The following is a 14,832-nucleotide window of genomic DNA, read 5'->3' on the forward strand; positions in this document are numbered from 1 at the left end:
ACAGGGATCAGTGCTCAGACAATGTGTACGAGGGGTATGGATGTGGGGAAAGCCAGTAGTATAGGCTGTTTCATTCATGCTCCAACACTAGGTGGTAAGGCTAATTGTGAGGCAGTTGCAAAGAGTCCGTGAGTGGAAGGGAGTGGGTGAGAATGTGACATGGGCCATAACATGGGAAAATGTGAGAGTGTCCAAGCTGATGTGAGGAACAGAAAAGCAGAATAGTCATGAAAGTGAATGAGGCTACAGAAAGAATTTGAAAATCCTTGTGCATGAACCACAAAAAGGTCAGTCTGCAGGGTTAAGGAGAGATTAGGGTCGAAACACAACATTGTCAAGACAAGAGGCTATGAATGCAATGAAGGCTTCCAACAACTGTTTGGGTCATTGGTGAGACTGCACGGATCTGATAAAGTCGTCTTTCGACCTCCTTTCTGAAGGATGGATGGATTTGCAGTGGGAACCTTACAGGGAAGACTCTCCCAACTGGTTCCTGGGGGTGGAGGGATTTGAATTGTGGGGAAATGTTGAGCAGCCTGGGTTCACACTCCCTGGGGTTGAGAAGATGCAAGGCGACCTTATTGAAATGATGTCAGATTCAAAGGTGGGGCTTGGCAGGGTAGGCGCTGAGAGACACTTGACCTTTGGGAGGGAATCTGGAACTGGGGATCATGGTTCAAAGGTTACAGACTGCCCATTGAAGAGAGAAATGAGGAGTAATTCCGTCTCCCATAGGGTCACTGGTCTGCCAGATTCTCTACCCTAGAGGTTGGCTATTGAAGATATTCAAGGCTGAGCCAGCCAGATCTTTGATGAACGAGTATTTTAAGGTGAATGAGGTTTGACGGAGGAGGGGGGGGAACACAGTCACAATTATGTTGAATGGTGGAGCAGGCATGAGGGGCTGAATAGTTGACTGCTCCTAAGCTGCATGACCTTCAGGAGCCAGGCCCAACAGAAATAAGAAGCAAAGTCACCTTGGGTGTAAAGGAGCCATTGTGTCTTGTTATTCCCTGAGGAATTCCCAGCGTTGGGAAACGGAAGTGTCGTTGGTGTGATCATTATCCTTGCCTGTCTCTACATTTCTCCTGAACTGCAGGCACTGTCTACTTTCAATACCACTTTGTCAAAATAAACTTGTCTTCGACTTGCTTTCAGTTTCCTGGTGAATGGTGAGTGAGGGCAGGCAATGAAGCACTCAGAACCACCAAGAGTTGGGCTCCAATGCTGAGATTAAGGGCTGCTTGTTGGAGATCGGGAAAATTCCCGAACACTTTGATGTGGGGCAGACATGTCCACGTGTGTCATGTTGTGCTTCTATCTCTGTATGGTGAAGAGTCCAATCACATAATGACAGTGCCACTTTCTCTAACCATGCTGCTTGCACAGTGAACACCTCTACCATAAAGCTCCTGCTGGTTCTTACCATGCTGGAATCCAGAAAATCTGGAAATGAGGACCAAGCAATTCCAATTCGTGATGAATAATTCCTGAACAGGAATTTGGGAGAAACCTCTATAGCCAGAGTGTGTGTAGAATCCATAAGCAAATGAGAAAGTGGTTATGGTGAACAGTATTGAAAGTGAGGGAGGTGCTGGCTAGCTGAAGGGGCTTGTCGCCAGCATTGGTTCCAGGCAGCTGTGTCGCTCACTCAGACCCTCTCAGGGATAGGAATGCACAATCAATGCATCAACATGGCACAGTCAGGGAAGCCACTGCACCAGCCTCAGTGACTCACTCATTGGCATGGTTACACTACACTGCTGGCTGTCTCACAGAATATGGAAGTGGACAAAGCACTTCAGCTTTCTCCTCCCTGAGAAACCACTTCCCCATGACTTTCTAGGGAGTTTTATTACAGCTTAAAGAAAGAAATACTCTTTTTTTTCTGTTGAACTGGGAATGAATGCCTGGGGATGAGGACAACACAGAGGTGGCTGGCACTTTCCTGTTCGTCCCTCCAAGTTATTGTTACAAAAATGCACAAACGTACAGGAAACTGTTAGACAGAGTTTCTTATTTTTATTCAGGAACAAGTGGACTTTTGACAGGTACCTTTAAATACAAGTATTCCCAAGACCAAAGAAGCAGCAGAGAATCCTGTGGATAGTTCCAATAATTCACAACAACAATGCCCCCCCCCGGATACTCTGCCCTCCTGAACAGGCAGGCTGATCATTCCTGCCACTTTAGCTCTCTCTTTAATGAGAGCTCCATGGAGTGAACACAGGTCCTGTGCAAACAGATGGTCTGCCTTCCACTTAGCTTTGATATGTTGTAGCGCCTTCCAGCCTGTCCAAGGGGCAGGAGATACAGGATAATCCCTGAGGGCTTCGTGTTGCTCACTTTCCTCCCCGGTATCACTCAGTTCCTTGGTCTTGTTGGAGGCATCAGCACCTAAATACCCAAATAACAAGAATGGTCAATGCACTCTTACCGACATTGATCCTGCTGTCTTTTATCCCTTCAGTGTCGCTCTCTGCCTCATTCTCCCCTTCTTGCCAGTCAGATTTTAGTCCTGTTCATCCTGGGTCTCATTGCGATAGGGCTTTGTGGAATGTTCCAATGAGCCTCTCAGCCGAGAGGCCCAACAGCCTGAGTTTGAACAAGTGGCTCATTTTTGCAAACCACATTGGATGTGCAAGATTTGGACCAAGGAGGAACATTTTCAAAACTGCTTTCAATCCTTTGATCACCAATTTCGGTTTGAGATTGATGTCTGAGGGGGAGGTGACAGTCTAGTGGAATTTCAGCAGACTGTGACTCAGAGACCCTAGTCACGTACTGGGGATGTGGGTTCAACTCCTGTCGTGGCAGGTGGTGGAATGCAAATCTCAAACTGAGAGTCTAATGATGACCATGAATCCATTGTCAACTGTTGGGAAAATCCCCATCTGGTTCACTAATGACCTTTATGGAAGGAATCTGCAATTCGTACCTGGGTCTGGCCTCCACGTGACCCACAGAAATATGGCTGACTTTTAACTGTTCTCTGGGCAGTTAGGGATGGGCAATAAATGTTGGCCCTCATCCCGTGAATGAATAAAAAAAATCAACTTTGTGCACATTCTAAAGTCATTCTTCATTGTACAAAGTCCGAAAATCCAGAAATGAATTGGGGCTGATCATCAGTGTGGTCTCTTTATCCTCACGTTAGAGGCTTCATTCCCATCTGTCACTCTCCCTCACTCGTGCAGCTTTTCCCCTGAGAGAGAAGGGGGATTCCTGCAGTGAGGGGTGGATTGGGGATTGTGTGGCAATTTCCTCCTGTTTACAGGGACAAGAGCAATGGTCCAGCCCAGCCTGGTGGAGATTGACATTAACTCATTGCTGGATTACAAACACCAACCTTCACCAAGGCCTGGGAAAGACCAATGCACTGAAGGACTAAGACTTGCAATGACTCTCCTGACCTCAGGTTTCTGGAGCTGCACTTGAACCCACAACCTCCTGGGGAGCAGCCAGCACTGAGGTAGAGTACGGATTGAGCCAGGCAGGCAGTGAGTCTGCTAGCCCTTTGCTGGAAGCTTCTTCCCAGGCCCTGTGATGGAGTGGTGCCCTGGAAACCATGGTCTGACATGGACCAGCAAGTTAATCAGCTGATCCAAACTGCGACAGAAATGATCCAAACACAGACTGCAGGAGCTGGAAGAGGCCATTTGGCCATTCAAGCCTGCTGTGCTGTTCAATATGATCATGGCTGATCCTCGATCTCAACCCATTCTCAATCCCATACCCTTCAAACCCTTGAGCTCCAAGAACTTGGTCTAACTCCCTCTTGATAACATTCAATGTTTCAGCCTCAAACTCTTTCAGTGACAGTGAATCCCACATACTCCCCACTCTCTGGGTGAAGACATTTCTCCACAGCTCAGTCCTACCCTGTATCCTCAGACTGTGAGCCCTGGGTCTGGACCCCCTAGTCAGCAGGAACATCCATCCCTGTTTACCTTGTTACAGGACATTAGTATTTGATCGGTTGTTTTGTATGAGATCCCCACCCCACTCCCCACCTCCATTCTTCTCAACACCAGTGAGTATGGTCCTAACTGATCCAGTCTCCCTTCATTCATGAGTCCTGCAATCCCGGGACTCAGTCTGGTAAACCTTCACTGCAGTCCCGACATCACCAGAACATCCTCCCTCAGGTAAGCAGACCAAAACAAGGAGACATGATGTGTAGACTGCACAGACACACACACACGTTTGATTTCAGAAAGGTGGTGGTGTTGCAGGCAATGCCCAAACCCCGTAAAACAAGAATGTTACACATGACCACGACAGTATGCCCTGACCTTGGAGCTGGGGGGCTGCGGAGGTTTCACTCCTGGTGGCTTTGGGGGTGCTCTCGGAACATGGGGCTGCAAAGACAAAATAAATTTAAAAAAAACCACAAGTGTTAGTGTGGGATGATTAGGGTCAGAGGGAAAATGCACAGACTCAAGTCCCTTCATTCCCTCATGAATGCAAACCTAATAAATTACAGCTTGTGTGGGGATGGATTAGATGGAGGAATCTTTCCTACTTTATAAATCGCCTATTACCAAATGACAGGCTGGGATCAGCGGTCTGGAATCCAGATTCTGGATTAGTGGTGCTGGAAAAGCACAGCAGTTCAGGCAGTATCTGAGGAGCAGGAAAATCGATGTTTCAGGCAAAAAAATACAGTATTCCTGATGAAGGGCTTGGCCTGAAACATCGATTTTACTGCTCCTCGGATGCTGCCTGAACTGCTGTGCTCTTCCGGCACCACTAATCCCGAATCTGGTTTCCAGCATCTGCAGTCATTGTTTTTACCTAGTCTGGAATCCAGCCCAATCTTTTATGTCCGTTTGTGTACGTTCTCTCAGACACTTGGAACCAGTGATTGGAAATGGCCCCCACCTGCTTGAACCGAATTCTCGCTGTTCGCTCACACACACACCAGTTTGGTCATCCCACTGGTCATCCAGGTAGTCATTTCGAGCTGAGGTTTGACCTCTCCCCACCATCACCAGCCACACATGGCCAGGGAAGATTCTGCTCCAATGCCTTATAATCCCTCGCCAGTCCCTATGTAAGAAAGCGCCCTGTCTTCCTTTACATCTCTTCATTTGCCAATGACTGTAGCTCTGCCTCTCCCCCACCTTATACCCTATGGGAACTGTCATGCCTCCCCCTCCCAACCTCCACCATCTGCTCTGTGCAGACTTTGAACACCTTGGTCGAATCCCCTCAGGACTATCTCCCTGTCCAAGCAGGCCAGCTCCAATCTCTCCAAATCTTACCACTCACTGACTGCAAGTCAAGGCCACAGTGAACATACCTTGTCTGACGATCCAAGTGGACGAGGAGGTGGTGCCTATAAGAATAAAGACCAGTGGGTTGAGTGTCTGCTTGATGTGAGGACAGAGCTGTGCTAACGGAGCTGTGCTAACGGAGGACTTACCTGTCGAGGGGGGAATGGTGCAGACGGGACTGCGTTGTATGCTGGAGGGGGTGCAGTGACCATTGCTGGGCCCTGAAACACAACAGAAACAGGAGTCTGAAACAGGTCTGCAAGGCCCAACTCCCTATCAAATATGGGGGAGGCAATGTTCTGGTGGTATTACCACGCGATTGTTCATCCAGTGATGCAGGTAATGCTAGGTTCAAATCCCTCCATGGCTGAGGATGGAATTTGAATTCAATCAAAATAAAATCTGGAATTAAGAGTTTAATGGTGACCATCGATTGGTGATTGATTATTGGAAGAACCCATCTGGTGACTCAGATGGTTGACTCTTATGCATTTGGTCTTAGTGACGCCATCATCCCGTGAATGAATAAACAAAAACTTTCCCCATCCCACCGGACAGACCATTCCCACTTGACTGGCTCATACCATCTGGAAGTCAAAGAAAGAGCAATTGCTTTGTGACTGGAAACATGTGAATCAGACTGAGCTAGTATGGAGCTAACGGGACAAATGGCCTCCTTCTCTGTAAGAGTGAGTGCAGATGGCACTTGAGGACATATGTTGATTTTTTTTTGACCATCGCTCAGCAACTTTGCAGTCACTTGTCAGGTCCTGATCAGGTCTAGTCCCACCAAATTCTTTCTTGCTTTGACAAGTAAGGATCTCAGAATGCCCTGAATGATGGGGATTTGAACCCATATTCTTTATGAGGATAAGCGCAGCCAGGCAGCAAAACACCGTGAGCAAACAGACTTGCCTTTGCCATCTGAGGTCTCATCACACGCGGTGTGACCGGGGCACTGTCAGTAAAGGCTGGGTTCGAGAGTCCTGATGTTTGCGTTTGTGGTGTCCTGCAGACAGAATCCAGAGGTTACAAGTGGGAAGCAACAACAGTTCGCAGCTCAGAGAGTGGCACCAGCAGACACACCTGCCAGCTCACAAGGCCAAAAGGTGTCCCCAAAAGGAAGCAACCAAGACAGAGGGAACCTAGCACTCATTGACACTGAAACACAACACTCATCAGAATAAAGTGACCAGAAACACCATCCATGAATAAAATCACAGGGGTGTCCCAGAGAAACAAGCAGAGAATTTTCCCTATGCAGGGAAGAGACAGTATGTCTATCTGTGTGGCTGTGTCTCTGTATGTGTCTGTGTGTATGTGTGTGTATGTAATGATGTGACTCTGTGTGTGTGCCGATATATCTATGTGAGTGTGTGTATGTCTATCTATGCGTGTGTATGTATGTGAGTATCTGTATGTGTGCGTGCATGTGTGTGTGTGTATATCTGTGTGTGTGTTGAAAAATTATAAAACAAATCCATGTTCAGGGAAAAGAACCAGCGAGGTTCTCTCAACAAATGAGGAAGAGTCACAAGGTGATAGAGTGGTACAGTCATGCACAGGGCAGTAGGCCAATCCCAAAAGAGGCCTGGGGAATGGCAATGTGAGATCTGTCTTTGCATGAGTCTCCATATCAGTCTCATATTGCTGCTGTATCAGGCACACTTCAAAACTCTGGCCCTGGTGCACTCTATCATGCTGTATCAATTTCCTTGAGTGTAGCTACACTCCCAGAGAGGTACATGCACACCACATAACAGAACCATCAAGCAAATGACATCCCTCCCTTCCTCGCACTCTCAGCACCAAGTACCATGGGAAGCTTGCTGGTGCCCTGTTTGTCCACGGTTACACTCAGGCTTTGGACGATATTTTTGGACTGCGTTTGGGAGGCACTGCAGGTTCTGAGTTGGCGTGCCAGTCCAGTCCTACCGTGGGTGAAACCAATTGAGTGTAGCTTCCTGGGAACCAATGTCACCCTATACCGTTTGACACCTCCCAGTGCAGAGTAAATTAGATTAGATTAGATTACTTACAGTGTGGAAACAGGCCCTTCGGCCCAACAAGTCCATACCGACCTGCCGAAGCGCAACCCACCCGTTCCCCAACATTTACCCCTTTACCTAACACTATGGGCAATTTAGCATGACCAATTTACCTAACCTGCACATCTTTTGATTGTAGGAGGAAACCGGAGCACCCGGAGGAAACCCACGCAGACACGGGGAGAATGTGCAAACTCCACAGAGTCAGTTGCCTGAGGCAGGAATTGAACCCAGGTCTCTGGCGCTGTGAGGCAGCAGTGCTAACCACTGTGCCACCGTGCCGCCCCTATCCAAGGATATGCTAAGCAAGCTCTGTACGGTAAGCATCAAGGGCAATGGGAGCTTCTCTGAAGGGTCATTTTCTTACATTGTGGAGCACAGCAGGCAACTTGCACAAAACAAGACTCCCGGAAGCCCCCCTCCCCTCCAATACTGGACAGGGCACCACTAGCTTGCCTTTCCCAATCTGAGAGTGGGTTATGTTCCTGTCTATCAGAGAGTTTAGAGCAGGGTCATCTTTGGTTTCCACATCTCATCGGAGAAACGGCATTGTTGGGAATGCAGCACTGACACCGGAAAGAGTCCCACACACACTGTGTCAGGCCAGAGTGAGCTCTGCAGCCTGCTGTCTTGAAAGAATAGTCAAGATACACAGACCTCTGAAGGTGTAGCTGTGCAAATTAGCTGAACCTTGTTTACCTTGCAGTGACTGTGGGTTTCCTTGTATGTTTCCTGTATGTAAATGCAGCAGCTCCGAAAGCAATGGTGATCAGTAAGATGATAGCCAGCACGATAATAACGATGGCTGCAAGATGTAAGATGAGAAACGATTACTCTGATGAGATATACCGAGGAGAAGTTAATCATCATTCCTCATTGTTTATTTTCTCTGATCCTGTCAGGGTAAGTGGGAGGTCACAGCCCGATCAGCGTTCCTCATTCCCAATCCAATTACTCAGGCTGATTGGGAAGCAATGTCAACAGCACTGACGCAAACTCAGACAAAACAGACGGAGGAGGCCATTCAGCCCCTCCTACCTGTTCCACCATTCAATACCGCCCTAGTTGATACCAGCTTCACGTTCCTCCCTGATCTACATACCCCTTCAACCTTTCAACAAATTAAAAATCTGTCTGTCTCCTCCTGAAATTTATTCTGTGTCCCAGAGTCCAAGGCATACTCCAGGGCAAGTGAATTCCACACATTCACAACCGCACATTTGAAGGACGTAATGCCTCCTGTATTGAAATCTTCACCTAAAACTGCGAGAATTCGTCAAATCAAAAACTTTCAGATTTTCCAGACAAGACTTAAGTCTGCATTGTGTGTTCCCTTGGCATCTCCAGCTGCCAATGCTGCAGGCTAAAAGTGAAAGGCTAAAGGAAATTCCTTGTCTCACCCGAGTACAAAATACCATGTCTGAGAGCCAGCTGGCTCCCGAAGACAGCAATGACACACAACGGCAGTTTCCTCCGAAGAACAGACAGCCTCCCCACCCTCTCAGCTCAGTGTCCAGCATTAGGTGCCTCAGGAGGTCCCACATAACCACTGTCACACTACACCAACCCCCAAACCACCAGAGTTGGGGGAGGGGTGTGCCTCGCAAATCCAACATGATGCAGAGTTGTTGCCTGATCATACCGTATGTAGGAAGACCACTGTCGGATGATGAAGGGAAGCCTTCTTTAAGCTGACACTGCAGTAAATGGTTACACACCTGCAGAGTGGAGACAAAGATAGGGTCAGAGTTTGGGTTGGAACATCTGGGGGGCAGGGGAGCTGGGGAGGCCTGTTTGCGCAACAGAGACATATCTCACACACACACATACACGCACACACACACGCACACACACGAGCACCCAGAGCACCACCGAGCATGCAGCATTAACCCTTTCAGCCCAACTGTTGCACCATGACAAACTTGTTTCATGGTCCAACGTGGAACAGAGTGCAGATTCATTGGCCTCTCCAAAAGGCATTCCTGACAGCACCTTCACATCTCAGATGCAGGAACACGAGTCCAGCAGATTCCACTCTGACTTGCAGCACTCAGAGACTTGCTGCCTGACCTGGTATAGTTAGTAAGTTTACAGATGACATCAAAATTGGAGTTGTCGTGGGCAGCGAAGATTACCTCAGATTACAATGGGACCTTGATCAAATGAGCCAATGGACTGAGGAGTAGCAGATGGAGTTTAATTTAGATAAATGCGAGGTGCTGCATTTTAGGAAAGCAAATCTTAGCAGGACTTATACACTTAATGGTAAGGATTCTGGATTAGTGGTGCTGGAAGAGCACAGCAGTTCGGGCAGCATCCAAGGAGCTTCGAAATCGACGTTTTGGGCAAAAGCCCTTCGGGGAGTGTTGCTGAACAAAGAGATCTTGGAGTGCAGGTTCATAGCTCCTTGAAAGTAGAGTTGCAGCCAGACAGGGTAGTGAAGAAGGTGTTTGGTATACTTGCCTTTAATGGTCAGAGTATTGAGTACAGGAGTTGGGAGGTCATGTTGCAGCTGTACAGAACATTGGTTAGGCCACTGTTGGAATATTGCGTGCAATTCTGGTCTTCTACTACAGGAAAGATGTTGTGAAACTTGAAAGGGTTCAGAAAAGATTGACAAGGATGTTGCCAGGGTTGGAGGGTTTGAGCTGTAGGGAGTCACAGAGATGTACAGCACGGAAACAGACTCTTCGGTCTAACTCATCGATGCCAACCAGAAATCCTAAACTAATCTATTCCCATTTGCCAGCACTTGGCCCATATTCATCCAAACCCTTCCTAATCATATAGCCATCCGGATGTCTTTTAAATGTTGGAATTGAACAGCCTCCACCACTTCCTCTGGCAGCTCATTCCATACATGTACCACCCTCTGTGTGAAAACGTTGCCCCTTAGGTCTCTTTTATATCTTTCCCCTCTCACCCTAAACCTATTCCCTCTAGTTCTGGACTTGCCCACCCTAGGGAAAAGATTTTGTCAGTTTACCCTATCCATGCCCCTCATAATTTTATCAACCTCTATAAGGTCACCCCCTCAGCCTCCGACGCTCCAGGGAAAACAGCCCCAGCCTGTTCAGCCTCTCCGTTTTGCTCAAATTCTCCAACCCTGGCAACATCCTTGTAAATCTTTTCTGAACCCTTTCGATAGGAGGGAAACCAGAATTGCACACAATATTCTAAAAATGGCCTAATCAATGTCCTGTTCAGCCTCAACATGACCTCCCAACTCCTGTACTCAATACTCTGACCAAAAGAGGATAGTATACCAAACACCATCTTCACTATCCTACCTACCTGTGATTCCACTTTCAAGGAGCTATGAACCTGCACTCCAAGGTCTCTTTGTTCAGCAACACTCCCCAGGACCTTATGTTAATCTCCGCCCCTACGACCAACCCCGCCCCCACTCCCAGCTCCAGCCCCACACCAGGTCCTAGCTCCCAGCCCTGCCGTATTTTCACCATCCCTCCAGACCTCCCCCTCTCTGAGGATGAACAATCAGTCCTCAGCAGAGGCTTCACCTTCATCTCCCTAAGCTCCCGGATCAATGAGTTCGACACGCGGCTAGATATCGAGCATTTCTTCCGCTGCCTTCGCCTCCACACCTACTTCTGCAACAGTACTCTCGCCCACCCTCTGACGACCCCTTCTCCCGCCTCCAACACACCCCATCCACCTGGACACCCCGTGCTGGCCTCTTACCCGCCCTCGATCTCTTCATATCCAACTGCCACCGCGACACTGACCGCCCCAACCTGTCCACCCCTCTCACCCACTCCAACCTCTCACCCTCACAAAATGCAGCCCTCCACTTCCTCCACTCCAACCCCAACCTCACCATCAAACCGGCAGACAAGGAAGGCGCGGTGGTCGTTTGGCGCACCGATCTTTACACCGTTGAAGCTCGATGCCAACTCGTGGACACCTCTTCCTACCGCCCCCTTGACCATGACCCCACCTCCCACTACCAAACCATCATCTTCCAGACCATCCATAACCTCATCACCTCAGGGGATCTCCCATCCACCGCCTCCAACCTCATAGTCCCACAACCCCCCACCGCCCGTTTCTACCTCCTGCCCAAAATCCACAAACCCGATTGCTCCGGCCGACCCATTGTCTCAGCCTGTTCCTGCCTCACCGAACTCATCTCTGCATACCTCGACACTGTCCTGTCCCCCTTAGTCCAAGAACTCCCCAACTATGTTCGGGACACCACCCACGCCCTCCACCTTCTCCATGATTTTTGCTTCCCCGGCCCCCAACGCCTTATCTTCACGATGGACATCCAGTCCCTATACACTTCCATCCGCCTTCACAAAGGCCTCCAAGCCATCCGCTTCCTCCTCTCCTGCCAACCCAACCAGTACCCTTCCACTGACATCCTCCTTTGAGCCAAAGTACAAAGGGATCTGGGAGTGCTAGTCGAGGATTTCTCTAAAGGTGCAGGTTGAGTCCGTGATTAAGAAAGCGAATGCAATGTTGTCATTTATCTCAAGAGGGTTGGAATATAAAAGCAGCGATGTGCTACTGAAACTTTATAAAGCTCTGGTTAGGCCCCATTTGGAGTACTGTGTCCAGTTTTGGTCCCCACACCTCAGGAGGGACAGACTGGCACTGGAGCGTGTCCAGCGGAGATTCACATGGATGATCCCTGGAATGGTAGGTCTAACATACAAGGAACGGCTGAGGATCCTGGGATTGTATTCATTGGAATTTAGAAGATTAAGGGGAGATCTAATAGAAACTTACAAGATAATACATGGCTTGGAAAGGGTGGACGCTAGGAAATTGTTTCCGTTAGGCGAGGAGACGAGGACCAGTGGACACAGCCTTAGAATTAGAGGGGGTAAATTCAGAACAGAAATGCGGAGACATTTCTTCAGCCAGAGAGTGGTGGGCCTGTGGAATTCATTGCCGCAGAGTGCAGTGGAGGCTGGGACGCTAAATGTCTTCAAGGCAGAGATTGATAAATTCTTGATGTCACAAGGAATTAAGGCCTACGGGGAGAATGGGGGTAAATGGAGTTGAAATGCCCATCAGCCATTATTGAATGGCAGAGTGGACTCAATGGGCCGAATGGCCTTACTTCCACTCCTATGTCTTATGGTCTTATGGACTGACTGAACTGGTCCTCACTCTGAACAACTTCTCTTTCCAATCCTCCCATTTCCCCCAAACCAAAGGAGTAGCCATGGGCACCCTTATGGGCCCCAGCTATGCCTACCTCTTTGTCGGATATGTGGAACAGTCCATCTTCCGCAGCTACACTGGCACCATCTCCCAACTTTTCCTCCGCTACATTGATGATTGTATTGGCGCTACCTCGTGCTCCCACGAGGAGGTTGAACAGTTCATCCACTTTACTAACACCTTCCACCCCGACCTCAAATTTACCTGGACCATCTCAGACTCTCCCTCCCCTTCTTAGACCTCTCCATTTCTATCTTGGGCAACTGACTCAACACAGACATTTACTACAAACCGACCAACTCCCACAGCTACCTAGACTACACCTCCTCCCACCCTGCCCCCTGTCAAAATGCCATACCATATTCCCAATTCCTTCGCCTCTGCCGCGTCTGCTCCCAGGAGGACCAATTCCACTAATGAACAACCCAAATGGTCTCCTTCTTCAAAGACCACAATTTCCCCTCCGACGTGGTTGACGATGCTCTCCACCGCATCTCCTCCACTTCCCGCACCTCCGCCCTTGAACCCCACCCCTCCAATCACCACCAGGACAGAAACCCACTGGTCCTCACCTTCCACCCCACCAACCTCCGGTTACATCGCATCATCCTTCGTCATTTCCGCCACCTCCAAACAGACCCCACCACCAGGGATATATTTCCCTCCGCACCTCTATCAGCGTTCCGGAGAGACCACTCCCTCCACGACTCCCTCGTCAGGTCCACACCCCCCACCAACCCAACCTCTACTCCCAAGTAATGCAAAACTTGCGCCCACACCTCCCCCCTCATCTCCCTCCAAGCCCCCAATGGATCCTTCCATATCCGTCACAAATTCACCTGCACCTCCACACACATCATTTACTGTATGCGTTGCACCCGATGTGGTCTCCTCTATATTGGGGAGACAGGCCGCCTACTTGTGGAACGTTTCAGAGAACACCTCTGGGACACCTGCACCAACCAACCCAACCGCCCGTGGCTGAACACTTTAACTCCCCCTCCCACTCTGCCAAGGACATGCAGGTCCTTGGCCTCCACCATCGCCAGACCCTGACCACATGACGCCTGGAGGAAGAGCGCCTCATCTTCCGCCTAGGAACCCTCCAACCACACGGGATGCATGTAGATTTCTCCAGCTTCCTCATTTCCCTTCCCCCCACCTTATCTCAGTCCCAACCCTTGGACTCAGTACCGCCTTCTTGACCTGAAATCTTCTTCCCGACCACTCCGCCCCCACCCCCTCTCCGGCCTATCACCCTCACTCTCACCTCCTTCCACCTATCATATTTCCAGCGCCCCTCCCCCTTACCCTTTATCTCAGCCTCATTCCTGAAGAAGGGCTCATGCCCGAAACATCGATTCTCCTGTTCCTTGGATGCTGCCTGACCTGCTGCACTTTTCCAGCAACACATTTTCAGCTCAGAACATTGAAGCAAACGGGCACAAGTGAGCCAGTTGCCTTACCGCCTCTGCTGGGCACTTCCTGGAACACTCATCGACAAGTGGCACCTTGGTACACCTGGAGTTGACACACATCTGTAGAAAGGGCAGAAAGGTTGAGGATATATTCATTACTGAAGTTCACATGGTCAGAGGAACCCGTCACGTGGAGACAGATTTCTGGACGTCAAGCAGGACAGAGAAGGAGAGGGAGAGAGAGAGAGAAAAAAACAAACCTCATTCAGACTGGCAAGTCCCATTTGCAAAGCTCGAATCTCAAAGTGGAAAAAGCAATCACTGATTTGCTTTGAGGTTTATCCGTGAACAGCCACCAACCTGATGTCCCTCAGTGATATAACTGGATTGGGAACACTTACCCCGATAGCCTGTCTTGCTGAGAGAGGACCAGGAAGGAGAGATAGCACAGAAGTTCAGGCAGCCCACCACAGTCCGGTGGAGCTGAGGAGGAAGTGACCTTATGGATAGATTTTCAAGAGAGGGGATTTCCATGGCGAGTTCCTGATCGCCCTGGCACTCAGAGGCTTCAGGACACTGAGGGGAGATTTCGAAGGGAAGCTGGGCAGAAATTATTGTGGCACAGCCTGCTGGGAGGTTCCAGAAAGCTCCACGCGCACGAGGCTGAACCAGCACCACATGTTGGTGGAACAACCAAACAGAGGAGGCTGTCGCTTTGTGGTCATGTCACTGGACTAACTATGCAGAACCCCTTGTGAATGCCCTGAGGAGAGGAGTTCAAAACCCACAACAGCAGGTGGTGACTCTCAACTTCAATAAAAAACTGGAACATGGGTTCTGGAAGCTGAAACAACGTAATCGCTGTCGATTGTCAGACTAAACAATCCAGTTCAC

The 14,832-nt window shown here is 49.2% G+C and overlaps 1 protein-coding gene across 3 annotated transcripts in view; it reads right to left on the bottom strand.

Moving 5' to 3' along the window:
* Positions 1–2,000: 2,000 nt before the first annotated feature.
* LOC140459631 (zinc metalloproteinase-disintegrin-like MTP9) overlaps positions 2,001–14,832 on the bottom strand; it is a 94,804-nt gene continuing 81,972 nt past the window's right edge. For 2 of the 3 annotated variants that reach the window (XM_072553935.1, XM_072553933.1), the window contains 8 exons: positions 13,987–14,058; positions 8,970–9,045; positions 8,027–8,132; positions 6,195–6,288; positions 5,429–5,500; positions 5,306–5,341; positions 4,296–4,361; positions 2,001–2,397 (listed from right to left, as the gene is read on the bottom strand). In XM_072553935.1, the coding sequence (XP_072410036.1) occupies positions 2,365–2,397; positions 4,296–4,361; positions 5,306–5,341; positions 5,429–5,500; positions 6,195–6,288; positions 8,027–8,132; positions 8,970–9,045; positions 13,987–14,058 (555 nt within the window). In that variant the 3' untranslated portion in view covers positions 2,001–2,364. The remainder of the gene's footprint in view (positions 2,398–4,295; positions 4,362–5,305; positions 5,342–5,428; positions 5,501–6,194; positions 6,289–8,026; positions 8,133–8,969; positions 9,046–13,986; positions 14,059–14,832) is intronic. The other variant, XM_072553934.1, reaches the window with a different exon arrangement.

Source organism: Chiloscyllium punctatum, chromosome 35, assembly GCF_047496795.1.
Source record: "Chiloscyllium punctatum isolate Juve2018m chromosome 35, sChiPun1.3, whole genome shotgun sequence".
In the NCBI taxonomy this organism is placed as follows: Eukaryota; Metazoa; Chordata; class Chondrichthyes; order Orectolobiformes; family Hemiscylliidae; genus Chiloscyllium; species Chiloscyllium punctatum.